The sequence below is a fragment of the Malus sylvestris genome, chromosome 7 (genome assembly GCF_916048215.2).
Source record: "Malus sylvestris chromosome 7, drMalSylv7.2, whole genome shotgun sequence".
NCBI classification, from domain to species: domain Eukaryota; kingdom Viridiplantae; phylum Streptophyta; class Magnoliopsida; order Rosales; family Rosaceae; genus Malus; species Malus sylvestris.
This window is the reverse complement of record NC_062266.1, coordinates 8,357,601-8,379,347: the sequence shown is the minus strand read 5'-3', so window position 1 is coordinate 8,379,347 and position 21,747 is coordinate 8,357,601. Positions and strand designations below refer to the sequence as shown.

Here is a 21,747-nt window from a genome sequence, read left to right as displayed (position 1 = left end):
ATGGTAGTGATTTAGAAGAAAATGTTGGTGATGAGTCTCAAGACCATGAAAATGGTGGTGATGTGGATTTAAATGTTGATGATGATCATATTGGTGTAGAGGAAAATATTGAATCTCCTGAACCTATTTTCCATATAAACATTTATGATCCAAGAGTTTGGGATGGTCTTAATGTAGAAATGAGAAACTTGCTTGTAGAAAATGGGCCAATTCGAGAAACTAATCTCACTTATCCTAAGGACAAACTCTCTAGAAAATTTCCTCACACTACTATGATCGAAAATTACCAACGGGTGAAATTTATGATAGGAAATGGCTCGTGTACTCAAAAGAGTTGGATAAAGTCTTTTGCTTTTGTTGTAAATTGTTTAAAACAATTGCCTCAAAAAGTGAGTTAGCAAAAGATGGAATTAGTGATTGGAGACATCTTGGTGTGAAGCTTGACCAACATGAAAAGAGTAAAGAACATCTTACTAATTTGAGAACTTGGGTTGAGTTGAAAAGTAGATTGACAACAAATCAGACAATTGATAAAGAATTTCAAATGCGAATCAAGAAAGAGACAAATCATTGGAAACAAGTGATGCTTAGAATTATTGCTGTTGTGAAATGTCTTGCTATACGTAATTTAGCATTTCGTGGAACAAATGAAAGACCTTATGAAGACTCTAATGGAAACTTCTTAGGTTTACTTGAAATGATTGCGGAGTTTGATCCAATAATGCAAAAGCATTTTCGACTCATTGAGAATAAAGAGATTCATCACCACTATTTGAGCCATAAAATTCAAAATGAGTTGATAGCTACTTTAGCTTCAAAAATCAAAACCGCAATCATTAAAAAGGTAAAAGAAGCCAAATTTTTTTCTGTCATTCTTGATTGTACTCCTGATGCAAGTCATGTAGAACAAATGACTTTAATTTTGAGATGTGTTGACTTGTCAAGTAGGTCAATAAATATAAGGGAGTATTTCATGGAGTTTTTAAGTGTGGAAGATACATCAGGACAAGGACTTTTTAATGAGTTGCAAGATGTCCTAAAGTCTCTTGATCTTGATATTGATAATGTGAGGGGACAAGGTTATGATAATGGATCTAACATGAGAGGGAAACACCAAGGTGTCCAAAAAAGATTGTTAGACATAAATCCCAGAGCATTTTACATGCCATGTGGTTCTCATTGTCTTAATTTAATAGTTTGTGATATGGCAAGTTCATGTCTTAAAGCAAAATCTTTTTTTGGAGCATGTCAATGCATATATACGGTGTTTTCCAACTCTACAAAGCGTTGGAATATTTTGCTTGAACATATTGATGGTTTAACTTTGAAGTCATTGTCAACTACTCGATGGGAAAGTCACATTGAAAGTGTTAAAGCAATTAAATCCCAAGTAGCCCAAGTTAGAAATGCTTTGTTTACGTTGGTGGAAATTACTGAGAATCCCCAATTGAGTAGGGATGCAGAATGTTTAGCATCAGGAGAACTTTCCAGTTTTGATTTTGTATTAAGTTTGGTTATTTGGTATGACATTTTGTTGAAGATTAACATGGTGAGCAAAAAATTACAATATGAAGACATGCGTCTTGATGTTGCTGTAAAGGCTTTGGAAGCACTTGTTACCTTTTTTTAAAACTACAGAGAAACTGGTTTTGCTTCTGCCATGCGTGATGCTAAAGAAATTGCACTTGAATCAGAAATTGACCCTGTTTTTCAAACTAAACGTCATAGACCTAGAAAAAGACATCATGATGAAGTTGATGGTAATGAGAGGGAACAACAGTCTGCTGAAGAATCATTTAGAACATATTATTTTCTTGTTATAGTGGATATTGCTCTTTCTCAACTGAAACACAGGTTTGAACAGTTAAAGGCTTTTGAATATATTTTTGGCTTCTTGTTTGATGCACCGAAGTTGATTTCATTGGATGATCAACAACTAAAAGAAAATTGTATGAATCTTGAAGCACATTTGAAACATGGAAATACCATGGATGTAGATGGAGCCGACTTATGTTCCGAGTTACAGGTGTTGCAAATGATGTTACCTGAAGAAGCATTTTTCTCTAATAACCCTTGGACATCCATGGAAATAGCAAACTTTGTAAAAGAAACTGACATGTGTCCTAATGTCTTGATTGCTTATCGTGTACTGTTAACTGTACCTGTGACCGTGGCATCTGCAGAAAGAAGTTTTTCAAAATTGAAATTATTAAAATCTTACTTGCGGACCACTATGACTCAAGATAGGCTAAATGGATTAGCAATCTTATGCATTGAAAAGGATGAGATTGAAGACTTGGAGTATGATGATATAATTGATGATTTTGCTTCAAAAAATGCCATAAGACAATTTCTTAAAGGTTGAAATTTCAAGGAGTTTTGCTAGGAATGGTTGTATATGATTGTATTTTTGATTGTCGGGGTTTAGGTATTATGTCCCCCCCGTTGTATATTTTCTCAAGTAATATAATTTGGGCGTGAGGGCCTAGCCCCCCAGCTTTGACTGGGTTCCAGCCCTCGTTAAATATTTTTTTTTTAAACATATGTTTCCGCATTAAAAAAGGCCACATTTTGAGCTTTCGCACTGGGCACCCAAAAACACAGGACCGGCCCTGTCAATGTACTTCTCAAATCTCATTCATGTGCTCTGGCTAGAGACGCTTAATTATATGATCGAGTATAGGTTAGAGATCCCTTGTTGTACACTCACATGCCTCCATGATTTACTCAACTACAATTTGTTTTGAAACTCAATACGTATAAACATAAGACTCATATTCTATATGAGTTGAACTACTCTGATGAAAAAAAAAAAAAAACTAAAACTTACTCCAGTTAAGTAGAAACAATTAGCAGGAGAGAGATTGCAGCCAAAAGAAAGGTGAAAGGAAATTTTGAAAGCTTATCTAGGGGTAGATGCAGTTCCATCGATGAAAAGGATATATATCCTGAGCAACACAAAATAAAATAGTACTATACCACCATTGAACCAATATCCGAATCATATATATAAAATTCTAAATCATTAATTAGACCTTCACAATACTAAATATCAGTTCAATTTTTTTTCATGAGAAAATTAACTGTATTTTGCTGTGTGTTTTGAAAAATTAATACAAAACTTGAAAGAAGATAAAACCCTAATTAGCGAGGATCATTTACAAATCCCAAATAGTCCTTCAAATTACAAGGGAAACATGGATATCGTTTCCATGAATTTCCATGCATCTTGAAGATCTTCACCACCTTATCCTTTGTAGAAGATCGGCCATCCATGTGCAACAATGCCAGAAGCTTCTTCACTGGTCCACAAATCAACATTTCCTCCAATACCCTCTCGGTCGGATGAAAATTACATATCAACCATATGATCTTCACTCCAATCTTGGTGGCAGCATTGGAAACATGCAACATTTGTTTAGAAATGGAAACAATGCCCATACCATGTTCCACCAAGGCCTGCCTTCCCTCAGCACATTCACATAACAACTTTATCACTTGTAACATTTTCTCACATTTGGATCTGTTGGAGTCTGGCAGTAGCTCTATGAGGACACAAACTGCACCCGCTTCAATTGCCCTCAGCCTGTTTTTCTTTGATGCTGTCAATATTTCTATCAAGACTTCCAAGGCACATGAACTTGCTTTGCTACATATTTCATCCGAAACAAGCTCCAACAAGGATTTAAAAAAATCTGTACCTTGATCTTGTATCACGAAGCTCCAATCATACTGGGTTTTCGCCATCTTCTTGAATATGGTAATGGTATGGAGCCGTGCCTCAGTGCTTCCTCGCTGAAGCATGATGGCCATTGATCTGGTTGATTCTTGCTTCGATAACAATTTAAATGTTTTCCCTTCTTCCAATATGGGAAGTTGGTGAAGAGTACAAAGAGCCTCCTCACAAGCTCTAAAAGTAGTGAAATCCGAGCTCTCCAAGAGAATTTGTTCAAGAATTTGGACAAGAACTTCGACCCCGTTTGATCGAATAAAATCATTTTGCGTCTCGTCATCTATCTCGATGATGGAACGAAGTTTCTTAATCGGATTTACCTTGAATGGGGATGACACGATTGTGTTGAGAAGCGCTTGAATTTCGTCATGTTTATTTGAAGGCCTTGGTGTAGATGATGTTGAGCAAATAGCTTTTTTCGCATCCTCTTTGGTTTGCCATGCAACAATGAGCCTCTTGAGGGTGTGGTTTGGAATCATGTCGAAATTCTCAACGCTTTGCATTGTGGCAGGACAAGTTTTCTTCTTGTAGGAGAAGAACCATTTCTCAATGTTGTTACGCTCGTAGGTGACACCAGTGGAGATGGTGACGGGATCTTTCATGAGCTCCATAGAAATGGGACATCTGAAATGGTACGGAGGAAAGTCGTCCATGGCTGAATGATCTGCAGGTGTTTTTCTCTCTGATATCTCAAGATCCTCCATTGCAAAATCAAAGAGAAGTTGAGGAGGTTATGACTGATGAGGTTATTAACAATACTGAGATCTCCTCTCTCTCTCACACACACACACATATATAAAGTGAGGGGAGGAAGGTGTGGAAGTCCAAAAAAAGGGAAAAATTCAAAGTCAATATATGGATATGCATTTGGTAGCTATCCCTAGCTGTAACATTAAATCTACAAGTAAGCACAGGAAAGTTTCTTTGTTTCGAATTTATTTTTAAAATTTAAAATTTAAATTTAAGTCTAATTAAGTACCATAAATCTACCATAGTTGTGGTGATATTCCTATCTGACCCATTTCTTTTTGTTATTTTGCTTTCTTATCCAAAAATCTAATAATTTTATGAGATATATCCACCGCTGGAATAAACGCTTCTGCTTGGTAATAAATGGTAAGTAGCTTGACCGCAAAAATAAAACGATGGTAAGAACACCATGGCAAATTGACTAGGAGTTACTTTGTTCATGCATGTGTTTGGTTGACCATGTTTAAGATTAACTTCCTTTTCAGAAAATTCAAATTAAAAGAAACGGCCGGCGCGATTAATTAAAAAGGAAAAAAGCATGCCAGTGATAATTGGTTCACAAATATGGCATTAACATAATATTTGAGTACATTTATTTGCAGGTTAGATGTATATACAATGAGGAGCCAATTAATTTACAGCAAAATTAAATTTTTGGAAAAATCAAATATATATAATATGAAATCGGCACATTCCTGGTAGTAACATCAATGAAAAATAATTATATCTTTAATTCCAGATTTGGTTGTGACAGCATTGTAATGACTGATCAGGGAATAGGTCTCATTTTATCCAATGAATATGGATTTTGTTGAGAATGAATTTCACATCAAGAAATTAAAGCCTTGTTTAAAACACTTACCACGTAATGTATTATTTTACGTATTACAATAGGAGTGGACAACAATGGTGAGAATTTCTAATAAGAGGATCAATCTAACTTGAGGCAAACAATGAAATGACATGCACCTTTAAGCCCAAGTGTCTCGAAGCTCTTTATCCTTAAGCACATATGAGATTAGGTTATGTTTATTCAAGTGACCTTTGTAGGCCTTTAATTGGCTCCGCATGTGGTGAACGACATGATTGATATGTTTTACTTCTAAAGTATATTTATAAAATACAATAAATGTATGTGATAATTTAAGTGAAATTGTTATGCCACATGACTGTGTATCAAGTATATCGAAAAATCTCTCATAGTGCAGGCTAAACCTTGATGATTTGAATTCACAGCTCATCTGGAGATCAGGGATCCTTTTTCTAATAACATAGGGCATAGGAAAGATTTTATAAGTTTTGGCGTGGGAAAACAAAATAAACATAAATATCCAACCGTTTTGGGAGTTGACTTTAAAAAGGTTGGGCGCTATTGCAATAGATATATAACCACTTACACCTACATCATACGTTGCGCGCACAAGACATGCATGGGTTGAATCTCCAGTTTTCTCTTTCCTTTTTTTTTCTTTTTTAAAAATTATAACTTATCATATTAAAAGATGGAGAGTATTCAACTATATCTATGAATTTTCTACATATTTCAAATCAATCTCACAAAACACACGGCGAATACTGCGAGGCTAACATGTTCTCAATTAAGTGTGTACTTTTTATAAATTATAATATTAGGAATATGACAGAACGAAAGACCAAGATGTTTTTATATTCAATAACTTTTAGCTACCAACGGTTGAGCTGCCTTTTGCTGACAATGATATATACCATCCAACTCTCCAGGTGAAAATCTGATCAAATTCAATAAATAAAAAAATTGGAGTTGGATCAACAAATTTTTATTTCTAAAGTTTATTATTATTAAGGGAGTTGGATCAGCAATGTTTGACAGAATAATAGAAAAATAGAGCTTTTAACAAAAAAAATCATTGGTTTTGTTTAAATAATAGAAAATTGGAGCTGATGATCAAGCTAGTTGACAAAGAAAAAATCATTGGTTTTGTTTAATCGGGTCCAATAGTACATGGTATCCAAAAGAGAGCTACACAAGTTGACAATCTTTTTAATCTTAATTTTATTACGAGCGACATTTTATATTAATTTATATCAAGAGTAGATGGAAGTATTTAAACTCGAAACACAGTGGTTGAAGAAGAAAATCTTAATTTCCAGGACAATCTGCAGGTACTGATAAATTTGAGTATAAAATGCCTTACTTCTTTCTAATAAAAAAGAACAAGAAAACTGATTTAGTTTCTTCAAATATCTACATTTTCTCGAACTAAGAAGAAAATCTCAAACACTATTTTCTCGAACGCTATTTTACTAAAGGTAATTCTAGAGAGCTCGAATTCTTAAACTAAGTTTTGTGCATAAAATAGTTCTCCAATCATATGTGCAGTATGTAAATGTAAGTAAATCTATGGAATTGTATACAAAAGGTTTAGAGAGAGAATAGCTCAAGAGAGAGAGAGAATGAAAGTTCTTGATATATTTCTTGATCACTAAGTAATACAGATGTTGAGATATTTATACACTTTCAACAACAAGGCTAACTGCCTTAATTCACAGAACTTCTAATCTAATTACAAGTGTCAACATCTTATACATCAACTTCTATACTCTATCATCCCCCCGTAAACTCATGCTTGGATGAACGAAGCATGAGATTGTTACAGTGAGCATGAAACAAAGGAGAACTCAAGCCTTTAGTCAGAATGTCAGCAAACTACTCTTTGGATGAGACAAACTTAACAGAGAGCTGTTTCTTTGCAACCATTTCCCTCACAAAATGAACATCAATCTCAATGTGCTTAGTGCGTTGATGTTGAACTGGATTAATAGGAAAAGCAATAGCGGACAAATTATCACAGAATAAAACAGGTGTAGAGGTGGATGACAGAGCTCGGTATTCAGCCTCTGTGGAGGATCGTGATACTGTCAATTGCTTCTTAGAAGACCAAGAAATAGGACTATTCCCTAAAAACACAACTAAGCCGGTAGTAGACCGTCGGTCATTAGGGTCTCCTGCCTAGTCAACATCACTAAAAGCCTTTAATTGAAGGGATCCTTTGGAATAACAGATGCCATGATGTAGGGTTCAATTTAAGTACCTCAAAATTCGTTTGACTGCTGTAAAGTGAGCAACCATAGGTGTTTGCATAAACTGACACACTTGGTGGATTGAGAAAGCTATATCAGGTCGCATAAATGTGAGGTACTGCAATGCACCTACCACACTTCTGTACAAAGTCAGGTTGGGATAAGGATCACCATTATCCTTGGGAAGTCTGTTGTAGGGCAAACAAGGAGTGTCACAGGGTTAAAAGATCCAACACATATTTAGACTGAGACAAAAATAAACCAGTTGCAGTTCTTGAAATTTGAATGCCCAGAAAGAAATGCAAATCCTCTAAATCTTTGATGTCAAACTCAGTTGTTAATGCGGTAATAACCTGTTGCATATCTGCAAATGCACTCTCTGTGATGATAATATCATCCACATAGAGCAAGAGAATGACAATACCAGAATCAACCTTTTTAACAAAGAGAGAAGAATCATAATAGGTGTTTTGAAACCCCAATTGAGGCAAAAACTTTGTGAATCGATCATTCCAAGCTCTGGGAGCTTGCTTGAGCCCATATAGAGATTTATGGAGCTTGCAAACTAGAGTAGGATGATTAACATCTGCAAAACCAGGGGGCTGGGCCATGTACACTTCTTCTTCTAAAATGCCATGTAAAAAGACATTTTTTACATCTATTTGCCTAAGAGACCAACCAAACTGAGCTGCAAGAGCCAATACTAACCTAACAGTTGTAGGTTTAACCACAGGGCTGAATGTTTCCCCATAGTCAATTCCAGGTTCTTGATTGAACCCTTTAGCTATTAATCTAGTTTTATGTCTTGCAATAGTACCATCAAAATGTCTCTTGATCTTGAATATCCACTTACACCCCACCAAGTTCTTTGTGGAAAGTAATAGCACCAGACTTCAGGTACCTTGTCTTAAACCAAATTGGATCCTTAATTGCAGATTTGTAGGAAGTTGGTTCAATGAGAGATAAATCAGTACCCTCAGACTCCTGAACTGTAGCTAACAAAGCTATTTTCTTGATAATACAACTCTTGCTCCGAGTTTGCATAGGATGCAAATTAAATGGGGGAACCTCCAACACCACTTGCAAAGTATCAGGACCAAATGGTTCTTCTGGTGAAGCATCAAAACTATTGACAAGTGCCACAGGGACTTGAGGACTAGAAGGGGAAGAACCAGTAATGGACTGAGAGGACAGTGATGATGAAGGAATAGGAGAAAGTGATATGGAAGGATTAACAGGTAAAGATGAAGAGTCATAAGATGAATGAGATGATAGGGATATTGAAGAGGAATGATAAGTAGGCACATGAAAAACAACATTATCATTGGAAATTACAGGTGCAGGATGATATGAACTGTGAATAACAGAAGGTAGAGATGATGTTTTATTGTGGATCAACAAGTTTGTGTAAGGAAATTGATTCTCATCAAATACCACATGCCTAGAAATATAAATTCTCTGTGTAGGAACCTCATAACATATATAGCCTTTATATTTGGTAGCATACCCCAGAAAAATACATTTGGTAGTATTGACTTGTAATTTAGTGTCATTATAAGGCTTTAACAATGGATAACAAGCACATCCAAATATTCAGAGATGTGAAATAACATGAATATGTCCAAACAAGAGTTCAAAAGAAGATTTATTTCGAAGCACAGAAGTGGGCATTATATTAATGAGGTAAGAAATATGATTAACATATATAGTCTTATGCTGTTTGACATGCATAAGACCAAAAACTTACAAGTAACCTAGCTGTTTGTAATAGGGTCAAAGTTGTTTCAATAATATGCCTATGCTTTCGCTCAGCTAAACCATTTTGCTCGAGTGTGTAAGGGTAAGAAATCTGATGGGTAATGCCTTTGTCTAGAAGGAATGACTGAAATGCCTTACTCACATACTCTCCCCCACCCTCACTCTGTAGGATTTGAATAGTGGTTGCAAACTGAGTAAGAAAAAAAGAATAGAATGCAACAAATGTAGCAAAGACATCAGATTTATTGATCAATGGAAAAAGCCAACAGTGTCTTGTACATTCGTCAATAAAGGTCACATAATATCTATAACCATCAATGGAACAGAAGGAGTTGTACCCCAAAGATCACTGTGAACAACAACAAAAGGTTTTACAGCCTTATTGGTACTTAGGGAAAAGGGAAGTTTACAAAACTTACCCTCCAAACAACTAGAACACATTACAGGTAAAGAAGGTTTTGAACAAGGGATATTAGCTTGTTTTAACATAAAAAAAACAATGTTATTAGATGGATGACCTAGTCTATTGTGCCAAGTGGTAGAATGAATATGCTGACCATGGAATGTTTTAGCTTGAATTGGAACAGAATGTGTTGCATGAGAGGATGTAGAAAGGCAAGGGATGGGATAAAGTCCATTACTGCACATTCCTTTGTAAATGATCTTCCCTGTGGCCTTGTCTTGAATCCAGAAACAAAAGGCATAAAAAATGAGCCAGCAATTATTATCTAAACAGATTCGATGCATAGATAACAAGTTTTGTGTCAACTTAGGAACATGTAGTACAGAGTTGAGCTTAATCGGATGCATATAATTCAGTTTAGAAACATTAAGAACTGTACTACCAATATAAGACACATGCAAACCTTCACCATTGGCAGTTTGAATGATCTCAGAGGTAGGATATGGAGATGCCAGAGATAGATTGCTCAGATCTGTAGTCATGTGATTAGTAGCTCCAGAGTCAATGAGCCACACTTGAGGACTAGAAGAAAAAGTAGATGGTGCTGAAGATGGCTGAGTCATCATAGTATGTAAAGCTTGTGGAGATTGTTGTTGAGGAAGAAAATGTGGAGACTGCATTTGTCACGTCCCGATCCCGACATACGTCCATAATCGACACGTGACGTCACCAAATACTCATATATTTCACATATCCCGCCTCCGGGATTTGGCAAATCACAACTCGAGAATCGAATTTCAAAGTAATTTTTCGTTTACTTTATGGCTGCATCTAACCTCCTCGTTAGATTGCCTACATACCCTCAATAGGGATCAAGTCATTTGTAGTTCACTTATCACAAAATCAGACATTTATTCCACTAAGTTCAAGCATAGCATTCCTCAATCATTTATTATAACCTGACAACATGTAAAATCCTGGACTCAGGCTACATAACCAACCCCTATGAAAACATGATTTCTCTCCATCCAACATATAAATCATTATGTCTCATCATAATATCGCAATTCACAACATACATCATATTTAAGAACCAACGAAACACAAAACCATTCTCTAACCGCATTAATTAATTAATTTGATCAAAGTAACAACAATTATTTCCATATCTTCTAAATTCATACCTTATGAAATCATAAGCGAATCGTAGAAAATCCCGAAAGAGTCGCTTAGAAGTCCAACATCTTTTCTAACTCAATTAACAAGATTATCGAAACCATTGACACAATCATATTCACTAGTCATAAAGTTCAACGAGTCTAATCATAATTACCATAACCATAACCAACATCATCCATCATCACATCAATCAATAAAGCCAACCATCACATCATCAATAACACATACAACACGTCGAAATGCAGGGCTAGAGCAACACAGCTCGGTCGAAGACTACATATCTGGAAAAAGGGATTTTGGACCACCCAACAGAACCAAGGCACCAAAGGGGATTCCGGACCATCACTCAACATAATCCAAATCAGGATACGATTCCGGACCATCACTCAACGAAATCGCGGAGTAGAAGGGATTTCGAACCACCACTCAACGGAATCCAAATCAGGATACGATTTCGGACCATCACTCAACGGAATCGCAGAGTAGAAGGGATTCCAGACCACCACTCAACGGAATCCAACAACATTGGGTCCGGACTACTCAACGGAACCAAAATATCCCACGGTTTCTCATAATTACCCAGACCTGTCGCATGTGAAATAAGTGCCTACAACATGGAAATGGTGCATCGGGCAAACAACAACCTGGATAAGCTGCGAAGCTCATGTGAGCGACAATAATACAAACTATGTGACAATAATGATAAAACCAACCATCAATCACAATTTATAAACTTTGAATATAAATAATTCATAAGAAATTAATACCAAACCTTTGCAACTCCGAAGGAGTCACACGGACATCCAACGACTTTTCTAAATCAAACTAAAAGTTCTCGAAGCCAAAATTCACAGATACACTCAAAACTAGAGCTAGAGAGACGTTGTTCGGCCGAAGCCTACGCAAGTAACCAAATAGGAAGTGGCCCCCCAAAGCGGATCAACCAAGCAGAGCCACCCCTGAGAATATAACCAAATAGGTAATGACCCCCTAATGCGGATTAACCAAGCAGAATCACCCCTGAGAAAATAACCAAATAGGTAGGGACCCCCCAATGCGGATTAACCAAGCAGAGTCACTCCTACAACTATTGGAAAGTGATCACCTACTGGGGATTAACCAAGCATGATCACCTTTAAATGTGTATGGCCATACCTAGGATATAAGGATCGCCCAACGCGGATTAACCAAGCGCAATCCACAAATAGTATGGTCCCCTAACACGGATTAACCAAGCAGGACCATCCATGTACCATTGCTACGTGGTGCAGCCTCGGTGTCACCTAACCCCGTGACGCTAAGGTAACGGTCCCCTACTAGCCCTCGCATTTCTCAACATTTCAAATGTATATTTATAACACAATTCATAAACATTTCAATATGCACTTCAAATCACCTTTTCACAAATATTACCAATCCATGAATCAATTCACATTTGATAAAATAGATTGATGGCCAATTATAAAAGAATCACATTTTCATAGAAAACACATATATGAAACCAAGTCACATTTTCATACTAGTAACCATACATATTATTTCTCATCTAAGCAATCAACATCGTAAGGTTCTATTCATATGCTTCGTAACCTTCTTTCTCTATCCTTTCATAAACCAACGTAAAGTTAATGGTTTTCAACTTAAAACACTACCTCTTCACTCTTGCAACTACCCATTTTTGACATGTTTATGCGGCAAATATATATATTAAGAGAAATTGGTTCGTTTACTAATAATTTGAATATAAATACTAGTAAACAATATAAACTCTTAAACCCCAACCAAAATCACTCAAATAAGCACAAAATTAAAAAGGATGTTATTTCAACTAGAATTCCCTTCTAGGTCTAGATGCTTGGTAACGAAAGAAGCATTTCATATAATAGAACTTTGAATCCAGAAGGTAATACCATTTGCTTGTAAATCGATATAACAAAACAGTGGCTTGATTTAACTCAATTTAATAACCTTATCAATAATAGAACTTAATAAGGATCTGCATTAACATTTGGTTGTTTACTAACAATTAAGTTTCAGCATCCACATACAACAATTTCATAGAACAAACTAAGCGTAAGTTCTCTTGGCTATTAAATCAATCACCTTGCAAGCATACATGAATTTATCTACTCAACCAAAAATATCCACTTGCCAGCACCCACAGTTTCACACTCTTCAGCAACCAAAAATATCAACAACCACAATCATACAGATCAATAGAATTCTAAATTTATATAAAAACCTCACCACTAGCCAGCACCCTTTGTTGTTGTTGTTGCAATTGGATGACCACCGCTACAAATTGAAGCGAGATTCTCCCTTCGCGACTCTGCCTCAGAGCAAGAGTGAGAGTGTGGACTTCCCCCCTCAATATTTTACAATTATGGGGATTTAAGTTTTTGAGAATCCTCTTCCTTCTTGAGACTTGGAGTTGATGAAACAGAGAGAGTTCCAGAGAGTTCCTCCCCTTATTTTCTGATTGGTCCACAAATATTACTCACCTCTCCTCGGCCCAATTTCCCACATGGTGGGGGTTTAACCCACTTAAAAATTATAGTTTTGTAGAACAACTTCAAATGTCCGCAACTATACCGTTACAATCCGGACTCACAAATGGTTTTCGCCTATGCACTCGTGGCTTTGAGATCTATTCGAAAATATAAATCGTGACCTCGAAAGGTCTACGGATTTTAGATAATTAATTTCCAAACTTCTACCCTCATAACTAGTTTAATTAAAACCTAATTTCAAATAAATTAATATAAATTCCTGAAAAATAATATAAAATCTCAATAATACAAATACGTAGATTATAACAGTGAAATCCAAGGACGAGATTTCACAACATTGGTGAGTGCTGAAATGAAGCATTATAATGTGGAGCACCATATGTGGAGGAGTGCCCTTGAGAAGGATAGAATTGTTGAGTAGAACCTCCAAAATTAGCCTTGTCATTGTAAAACCAGTACCATTTGCTATGATTGTGCTTGCCACAGATTTGACATTTGTCTCTATCCAGAGGTTTAGACTGACATAATGGAGCTGTGTGTCCTTTAGCATTACAGATTTGACAAGTAGGCGGCAATGGTGCACTTAGATTACCAAAATACTGGATTGGGGGTTGACCAAGTATGCCTGGATGTGGTGTAGGAAGCACATGGGTTTGAGTAGACTTTTTGGGGAATAGAACCGAACCCCTTGATTAAACTGACCTTTTCCCTTGTTTTTATTCCCATTAAACTGCTTATAGCCCCCAGAAAAGAATTAAGATTGTCCAGATGCATTAAAAGATTGACCCCTTCCAGAATGAGAGACATTATTGGAAACCATTGCAGTAATAAAGGGTGTAGTTGTAGAGTTTTCAACAGTGATCTTTTCAGCAGGCAACTAAGATCGAAACTTTTTAAGGGAGATCACATTCTCACAACCCCGAATAACACATCGAAATGTGTTATACTCAGAGGGTAACCCATTGAGAGCAAGGATAACTATGTCCTCATCAGCAAAATAAACCCTTGCAGCAGCTAAGTAATCTCTAGCTTCTTTAATTCGATGAAGATATTGAGACAAAGAATCAAAACCTTTCTTAATTGTCTGAAGATTGGACTTTATTTGAAAAATACTAGTCTTAGACATAGTGGAGAACTGCTATTTCAAACGAGTCCAAATATCTCAAGAGCTCATACTACCAATTGCACAGGACAAAGCAACAGCTGATGTTGATACATAAAATCAGTGAGGACTTTGGTACAACAGAAAGTGTTAAGTTTGTGATCTTCGCTAGATTGATCTGGTCACTAGTGTGGATAAGTATGTAAATTGATAGGGACAGGAAAGCAAACATAAGATGTACGTGGTTCACCCAGATTGGCTACGTCCACGGAGTACAGGAATTCTCATTAATTGTGAAGGGTTTACACAAATACATAGGTTCAAGCTCTCCTTTAGTGAGTACTAGTGAATGATTTAGTACAAATGACATTAGGAAATATTGTGAGAGAATGATCTCTATTTATAAAAGAGAGTTTCTAGTTTCATTTTGACATTGACACGTGTCGTATTGCGATTGGCTTCTGATGTTGACATGTGTCGCGCTATGATTGGCTTCTGATGTCGACACGTGTCGCGCTGTGATTGGCCTCCTGGTTGGAGGGAAACTCTTCTGGGTCCTTGATGGTATAACGTTGACCGGTGCTCAGTAGTTTCGGGATTGGTCAAGTATGGTACAAACAGGTGACAAAGTAGCAGTGATCAATTGCATTATAGCCCTATCATGCATTTTCCAAACTACAAATTCATCTGTTTCAACGGAAGTAGTAAAGCCAGAGTGTATACCAAATTCACCAGAAGGAACGGGATGTTGAGCAGGACAAGGGTGCGAGCCATCAACAAACCCCATAATACCATTGCTTTCCAACAAAAGTTGTATCTGAAAGTGCCAATTGAGGTCATTGGAGTCATCCAATTTGACATTCATCGAAGTCGAGATGGTGGAGATTAAAGCCGTGATCGGAGATTGCACAAGTTGAAGTTGAGTTGCAGTCACCATTGAAATTTCGTCTGAAAAACTCAGTGAGGAATTATAACAAACAGTTGGTATGCAAGATTGAAGGAAACAGAGAAGATGATCGAAGAAGATCACGATCAACCAAGAAACCCTAGAAATCCAATTTACAAGAAGACGAAGAGAATTAGGGATACCAAAGACAAATTGATGAGTGTGAAGACACCTTCAAACCGAGCGGAAACAGAGGAGAAGGATCGAAGATTTGCGCAGGCAACAATGACTCTGATACCATGTGAATGTAAGTAAATCTATGGAATTGTATACAAAAGGTTTAGAGAGAGAATAGCTCAGAGAAGAGAGAGAGAGAGAGAATGAAAGTTCTTGATATATTTCTTGATCACTAAGTAATACAGATGTTGAGATATTTATACACCAAGGCTAACTGCCTTAATTCACAGAACTTCTAATCTAATTACAAGTGTCAACATCCTATACATCAACTTCTATACTCTATCACAGTATAGTCGTACTATATACTGCAGTCTGTATAACCAATCACTATTAAGCAGGGCGATTTTGTTTGGTGTGAACTAAAACTAGAGGAGAAAATTTAAACCATATCACTTACTGGGAAATCTAGGCCCGAGCTCATCCTTTTTTTGGGCATTTTATCAAGTTTTAGCCTAATTACAGGTCAAAACCATATGACTTGCTGTTTAATGTATCATTTTCAATTCAGAAATTGCGTCTACACACTTTTCAAATCTAATAGATACGTGAAATGAAACAAGATATATTTACACTCTGATGTTGACAGAATTCATGAAGTAATTCTTGAAAGTTTGACAAATTAAACTAGATATTATAATATTATGAAACCAAAACCAGGATTTACGTTTGGAAGTTGACAAAACTCCAGAAATTACATTTACACATTTTTCAAAATATATGCGACCCTAATTATTCAAGTGCATTGGAGGTTAACTGAGTTATTGAGTCAAATATAATGTGTTAACTTTTACCATCATCTGTTACAAGTAGTCATTATCGGTACATATAAAGTGTATATACTCCCAAATTAAAAAAATTCACTGAAGTTAAATAAAAATGTTAGTCGATTTTTTATACTACATTTATCATTTTTAATAAAGACAAGACTCACATGTGTTGGTGAACCTTATTTATATTAGACAAGGTGTAATTGTAGTATGAAAAATGTGGTAGTGTAGCAATTCTCGAAGTTAAAATTTAAAAAAAAAATCCACTTTATATGGCCAAACTCTAGCACTTTATGATATCATATAACGTTATAATTAAGGTGCTCAAATTTATTTATTTATTTATTATTATTATTATTATTATTTTTATGCATGTGGTACAATATCCTAGTAAACAGGATGTTTAGTTTCAATTTATGCATCTTGGGTTCGAAACTCCTACTCCTCTAAATTTTTTAGTCCGAAAAAATGGTAAGGTATATGTTGGGCCAAGTAGTGGCAAGAAAGTGTAGGGGAGATCATACACTTAAATTATAAGGAAAATTAACGAAAAATTCAAAAAAATCATTTTTAAAGGTATAGTGAATAGTACCAAGAAAATGTATAAATGTGGTTTTTCGTTAAAAGTGAACAGTACCGGAAGTGTTTTGTTAAAACTCTCTAAATTATATTTATATCCTTGCTAATATAATAAGAGTGATCATCTGACGGTGAGAGATGTGATGGCAAGGACTAGTATATATATGCATTATAGACATCGTGTTAGTCGGTAGTCAAAGCTTATTTTTAGTTAAACTTTTCTGATATAGCGGCAAGATCCATGTGGAAACAGAATAAGCGTCAGAAGAAGGGAAGAGATAGTAAGATGCCCAATTGTCAATTTCTTGTTTATTTATGTTATTCAATGCTAGCTTTTTTATCAACACCTTCAATCTTTCCATGTTATATTTTTCAGTTTGATTAGAACTATATATTTGCTCAGAAAAATCTCCCAATATAATATGGAATAGTTAACAACAAAAGTGAATCAAGACTCAAGTTTTTAAACTCGTTTAATTCGATTATCAATTTAGACAAAATTGTAATTTCATTAATGAGGCTGATAAAGGATTAGACGAGTCGAATTACTCCTAAAACTTAGTCATCGACTACAAAAATAACCTTACTCTCTAACATGCACAAAGCGGTCAGAAAGAACCACAACCCGTAATTTAGCTATCAACTACAAAACTAGGCTACTTTCTTCTCGTTGAAAGTGATTAGAAAGGGCTAACTTCTAGGATAAAGCCGCACACCAAGTGGTATGACCTATAAAGATAAGGATGTGATAAACTTTGTAGATATATTATTAACGCATAAATTTGGCTATACAAAATTTGATAAAGGGCCCTTGTCCCTAGGCCTCTAGCTCCCTCCGCCCTTGCTCATGGCGGATGACCTAGTGTCGCGGCGTTTCTACACCAGGGAGGGTGGCGCTTCAATTTGAATGAAACTAATGGTGGGCAAACGTCACAAGTTAGCAGTTGTTGAGTTACTAACTAAGGTGGTTAATCCATTAATGAACTTGCTGGTGGTTTAACGTCTTCGCCCATCCCCTCTTCTTATTAGACGGTAACCTAGACTTTTTTAAATACCCAATATCCTCCTCACCATCAGATATTCAAAATTTTCATCCACGCCACTTTCTGCCACTAACTAATACCGACAACCGCCAACCAATTATATTTCCAACCAATTCGTGCAAGTGTAATCAATCGACTATGTATAGCACCAACTCATCTAAGTGCGGAAAACTATAAGTTTTTACCCTCTTAAGTTGGTCATGTATCGTCCACCTACCAAATATGGACGAACTGGAAATATCATTACCATGGCCGAAGCCAAGAAGAGTACAGAAAGCCAACTCCGGGATAACAAACATCAGGCTAAAAACACTAAGGGAATAAAAGGAAACCGAGAGAGACGTGGAACAGACCACCATGTGAACCTTTACAGCCTCCCTAAACAAAAACTAGTTTGGAGGGCGTGGAAGCCCGTCCTGTTCAAGATTCTTACAAATGAAGATAAGGGTCTTTCAAACCAGACCAAGTCGGTCATCTCCGCTCCATAATGCGACACTATGAAATCCGCCACTCCATTTGCTGATCTTGAGACCCAAGATCAGTTGCACGCGAGAAAAGAGTTGCCCACCTGCCGAATCTTACAGAGGTTAGGAAACACCTCCCAGCCTCCATTATCTATGCAACCATTGAACCATGAGATCACCTCCTTAGAGTCGGACTGTAAGATAATTCTCGAGTACCCCATTTGTTGAGCCAGAGCGCAGCCCTCCAAAACACCCAAAGCTCAGGACGTATGGAGCCCTTATTCCCTTCCTCCTTAATTACCGCCAAGCAGTTGGAGTTCGAGTCCCGTACCACATACGACAAGTGCTACCACTCGCCTTCCAACTAGCATTCACATTAATCTTCACCGTATCATTGGGAGGAGGGGACCAAGGGGGATTAAACCGCGTCCTTGGTCGCTCCCTGTCACTCAAAACAGGATTCCTAGCCCTCGCATTCTAAAGCGACGCATGAGATAGAATGGAAAAGAAATAAAAATAAATAAATAAATAAAGTAAAGTAAAAAACCAAGGAAATTTACAAAACCTACAGAAAAATCGTTCCTAGTGTGCTTTTTCATTGAAAAAGGTGGGGTAAGCTTTGTGTATAGCCTTGAGTATTTGTAGGAATATCAATCATACTTTCATCCAAAATTTCACCCTCTATTTATGGAGGTTTAAGTATCCGATTCTAAAATGGAACAACCATTCAAAGCCTCATATCTCTTGGTTTGCACTCTTTGATCAGGAAGCACCACTTCAAGAAAGACATGTCTGCTCATTTGATTTCGTTCTCAAACTTAGAGAACATTGACTTGAGTAACTTTGGTACTATATATGGAGCATCCTAGCTTTAAACGTGTTCACAGAACTCCACCTCCAAAGAGGTCTGAGAATTTGAATTCTGCAAGGTAGACCGACTGGTCTGGTCCTAGCAGCAAGCTATGTGCTTTAAAGCCCAATCAGCCGGTCACCTAATATGGCTGACAGGTCGTCTGTGACAGCTTCCCTAAACATGAGGTTCTGCCTTTATCCTCAGATCCTTTCAAATCCTCTTTTATTTTGAAAAACATTTAGCATTTAGGATGCAGTATTTTTTAGGGTAACACTGGATTTCATTCAATAATCAAACGTAAAAAAGTACATAAACAGGGCATATGTGGTGAGACGGGGTCTCACAAAAATCTTACTAGCGGAACACCACGTGAAAAAAAAAAATACACCGAGCAAGGAAAAAGAGGCCCCCACACGCGCAATAAAACAAACCAACCCAACTCAAACGAGTGCTCCTCCTCACCGGAGACCCAAACAATGATAAACACGACCCTTTATAACTCCCCGTAGGGAGGTCTTCTTGAACACAATTCTGCAGCAATGGCGGTCCATTCTCAAACCAAAAACACAACCTCTCTTGACGTAAACCATAACATGTTATCCGATGTGCGTTCCAGAGACATTGAGCTAAAATTTGAGTTTGTGAAGAAAGGAGATGTCGCACTTCATCCACAAGAACCCCTTCCGCTGTCAAACTTTCTTCATCATTACTGATCAGTTGAACAGCCTGCAGAGAATCGGATTCAATCACAAAAGGAACTTACCCAGCATCCACCGCAAAAGAGATCCCCACCTCCAGAGCATACAACTCCATAGCTCGGATCGACACTAAGTTTGGAGCTTTCATCGCCACAGCCCCTACTAGCCACCCTCGATCATCCCTGAAAATGCCTCCCGCACCTCTAGTTCCATTGGTAACATTGATAGCCCCGTCCACGTTGAGCTTGAGAATACCTACACTAGGAGGCCTCCAGCGGATCTAACTAGCACACAAAGGAAGGAGTACTCTTATGATGGGAGTTCAGAACTTGTTTATACGCCTCATCATAGCACACAAAGAACCGACGTCACCTCGGCTCCATGAAGAACCTTATTCCTTTCGCGCCATAACTGCCACAGTGTAGCCACGAAAAGAGGATGTTGCTCCATTGGAATTAAATCCCAGACCATCTCTAGCCATCCAGAGATTTCTTGAGAGCTACTTGCACCAGTTTTCTACAATTAAAGCCCTAAAACTCACGAAGACAGCTTAAACATAGAAACTTTCATCCTAAGAAAGAAAAAGAGGCTACCGCATGTGAGTCAGGGATTTCATCAAACACTTGCAGTGTGTGACAAATACTTTGAATTAGTATTAGGTATTTACCATTGCGTCTCTGAATTTGAGGACGAGATCAACCAATGGGATCCGTTTGGAAATGGCGCGAGAAACAGCCGCCATGTGAGGGTTGAACCATCCATTTCCTGAGCTTGTGGGGTTTGTAATAGCCTTGCCCATTTATCTTGCCAAAGTAGCCGTTGTCATTTCGCTTCGAATTTGAAATACCGTTACTTTAGTTTTTCCTTCCCGGAACTTTATCTCATATATACTATCAAGTTTTAGACGTGCACAGGTGATGAGGTAATATTATATTATATTTTTTATCCTATTCTTAGTATTAATTCATTGGTTATTTTGTGAGAATTTTGATACTTCTGAATTGTCTTTCTAATGTAGGATATGCGACTTTCTCTTGAGCATAAAGTAATCAAATGCATTAATTTTGGAGTGATTCCAAGGTGATTGCGTCAAGATTTCAGATTTTTCTACTAAGCCGTTTGACCATGGCGAAGAAAAGAAGGTCCACGCGCAACTTTATCAGATTGACGTTTTTAGACGTTTTAGGTATTTTGAAGGTTAAGGTGGCATATTTTGAGGAAGATGGATTTGTTGGGGACGTTCTAAGCTTTCAAAAGAGACATTCTGGACCAAATCAAAAGTGTGTTTTCCTAAAAAGTCTGAATTTAACTTTAAATACAAACCTTTTTATTTGCTAGTTTATTATTTTATTATGTTTTCTAGTTTTATTCTAAAACCTTTTGTAATATAAATAAGGATATTTGGCCATTAGGTTAAAGGAGGGATCAATTTGGAGAACTTTGCTGGGCTTTGAGGATTTGTACTATTGTTTCAAGATACTTTTTATCCATATTCTTAATAATATTTTATTTTATAATTGTTTGTAACTATTTTTTGTTCTCCCTAAAACTCAAATATCGTCATTTTATACCTTGAAACTCAATATTCGCTTAACTTTCACTAAATTATTTTTATTCCGTCAAAATAGTATCAAATGTACTGATGTACATGGTAATTTTGTTCTAGTTGGCATTGTTGGACCATTAAGGACATAATGCCTCAAAACGTGTACCTCTCATTTG

The 21,747-nt window shown here is 36.8% G+C and overlaps 1 protein-coding gene across 1 annotated transcript; it reads right to left on the bottom strand.

The window, feature by feature from the left end:
• Positions 1-2,984: 2,984 nt before the first annotated feature.
• On the bottom strand, positions 2,985-4,452 carry LOC126629725 (E3 ubiquitin-protein ligase PUB23-like). Its single transcript, XM_050299829.1, has one exon. It carries the CDS (start codon positions 4,435-4,437, stop codon positions 3,145-3,147), a length of 1,293 nt encoding a protein of 430 aa, XP_050155786.1. The 5' UTR covers positions 4,438-4,452; the 3' UTR covers positions 2,985-3,144.
• Between the last annotated feature and the right edge of the window lie 17,295 nt (positions 4,453-21,747).

Excerpts from the sequence above, each read along its gene's own strand:
- LOC126629725 (XM_050299829.1), bottom strand. The coding sequence starts at position 4,437 with ATGGAGGATCTTGAGATATCAGAGAGAAAAACACCTGCAGATCATTCA.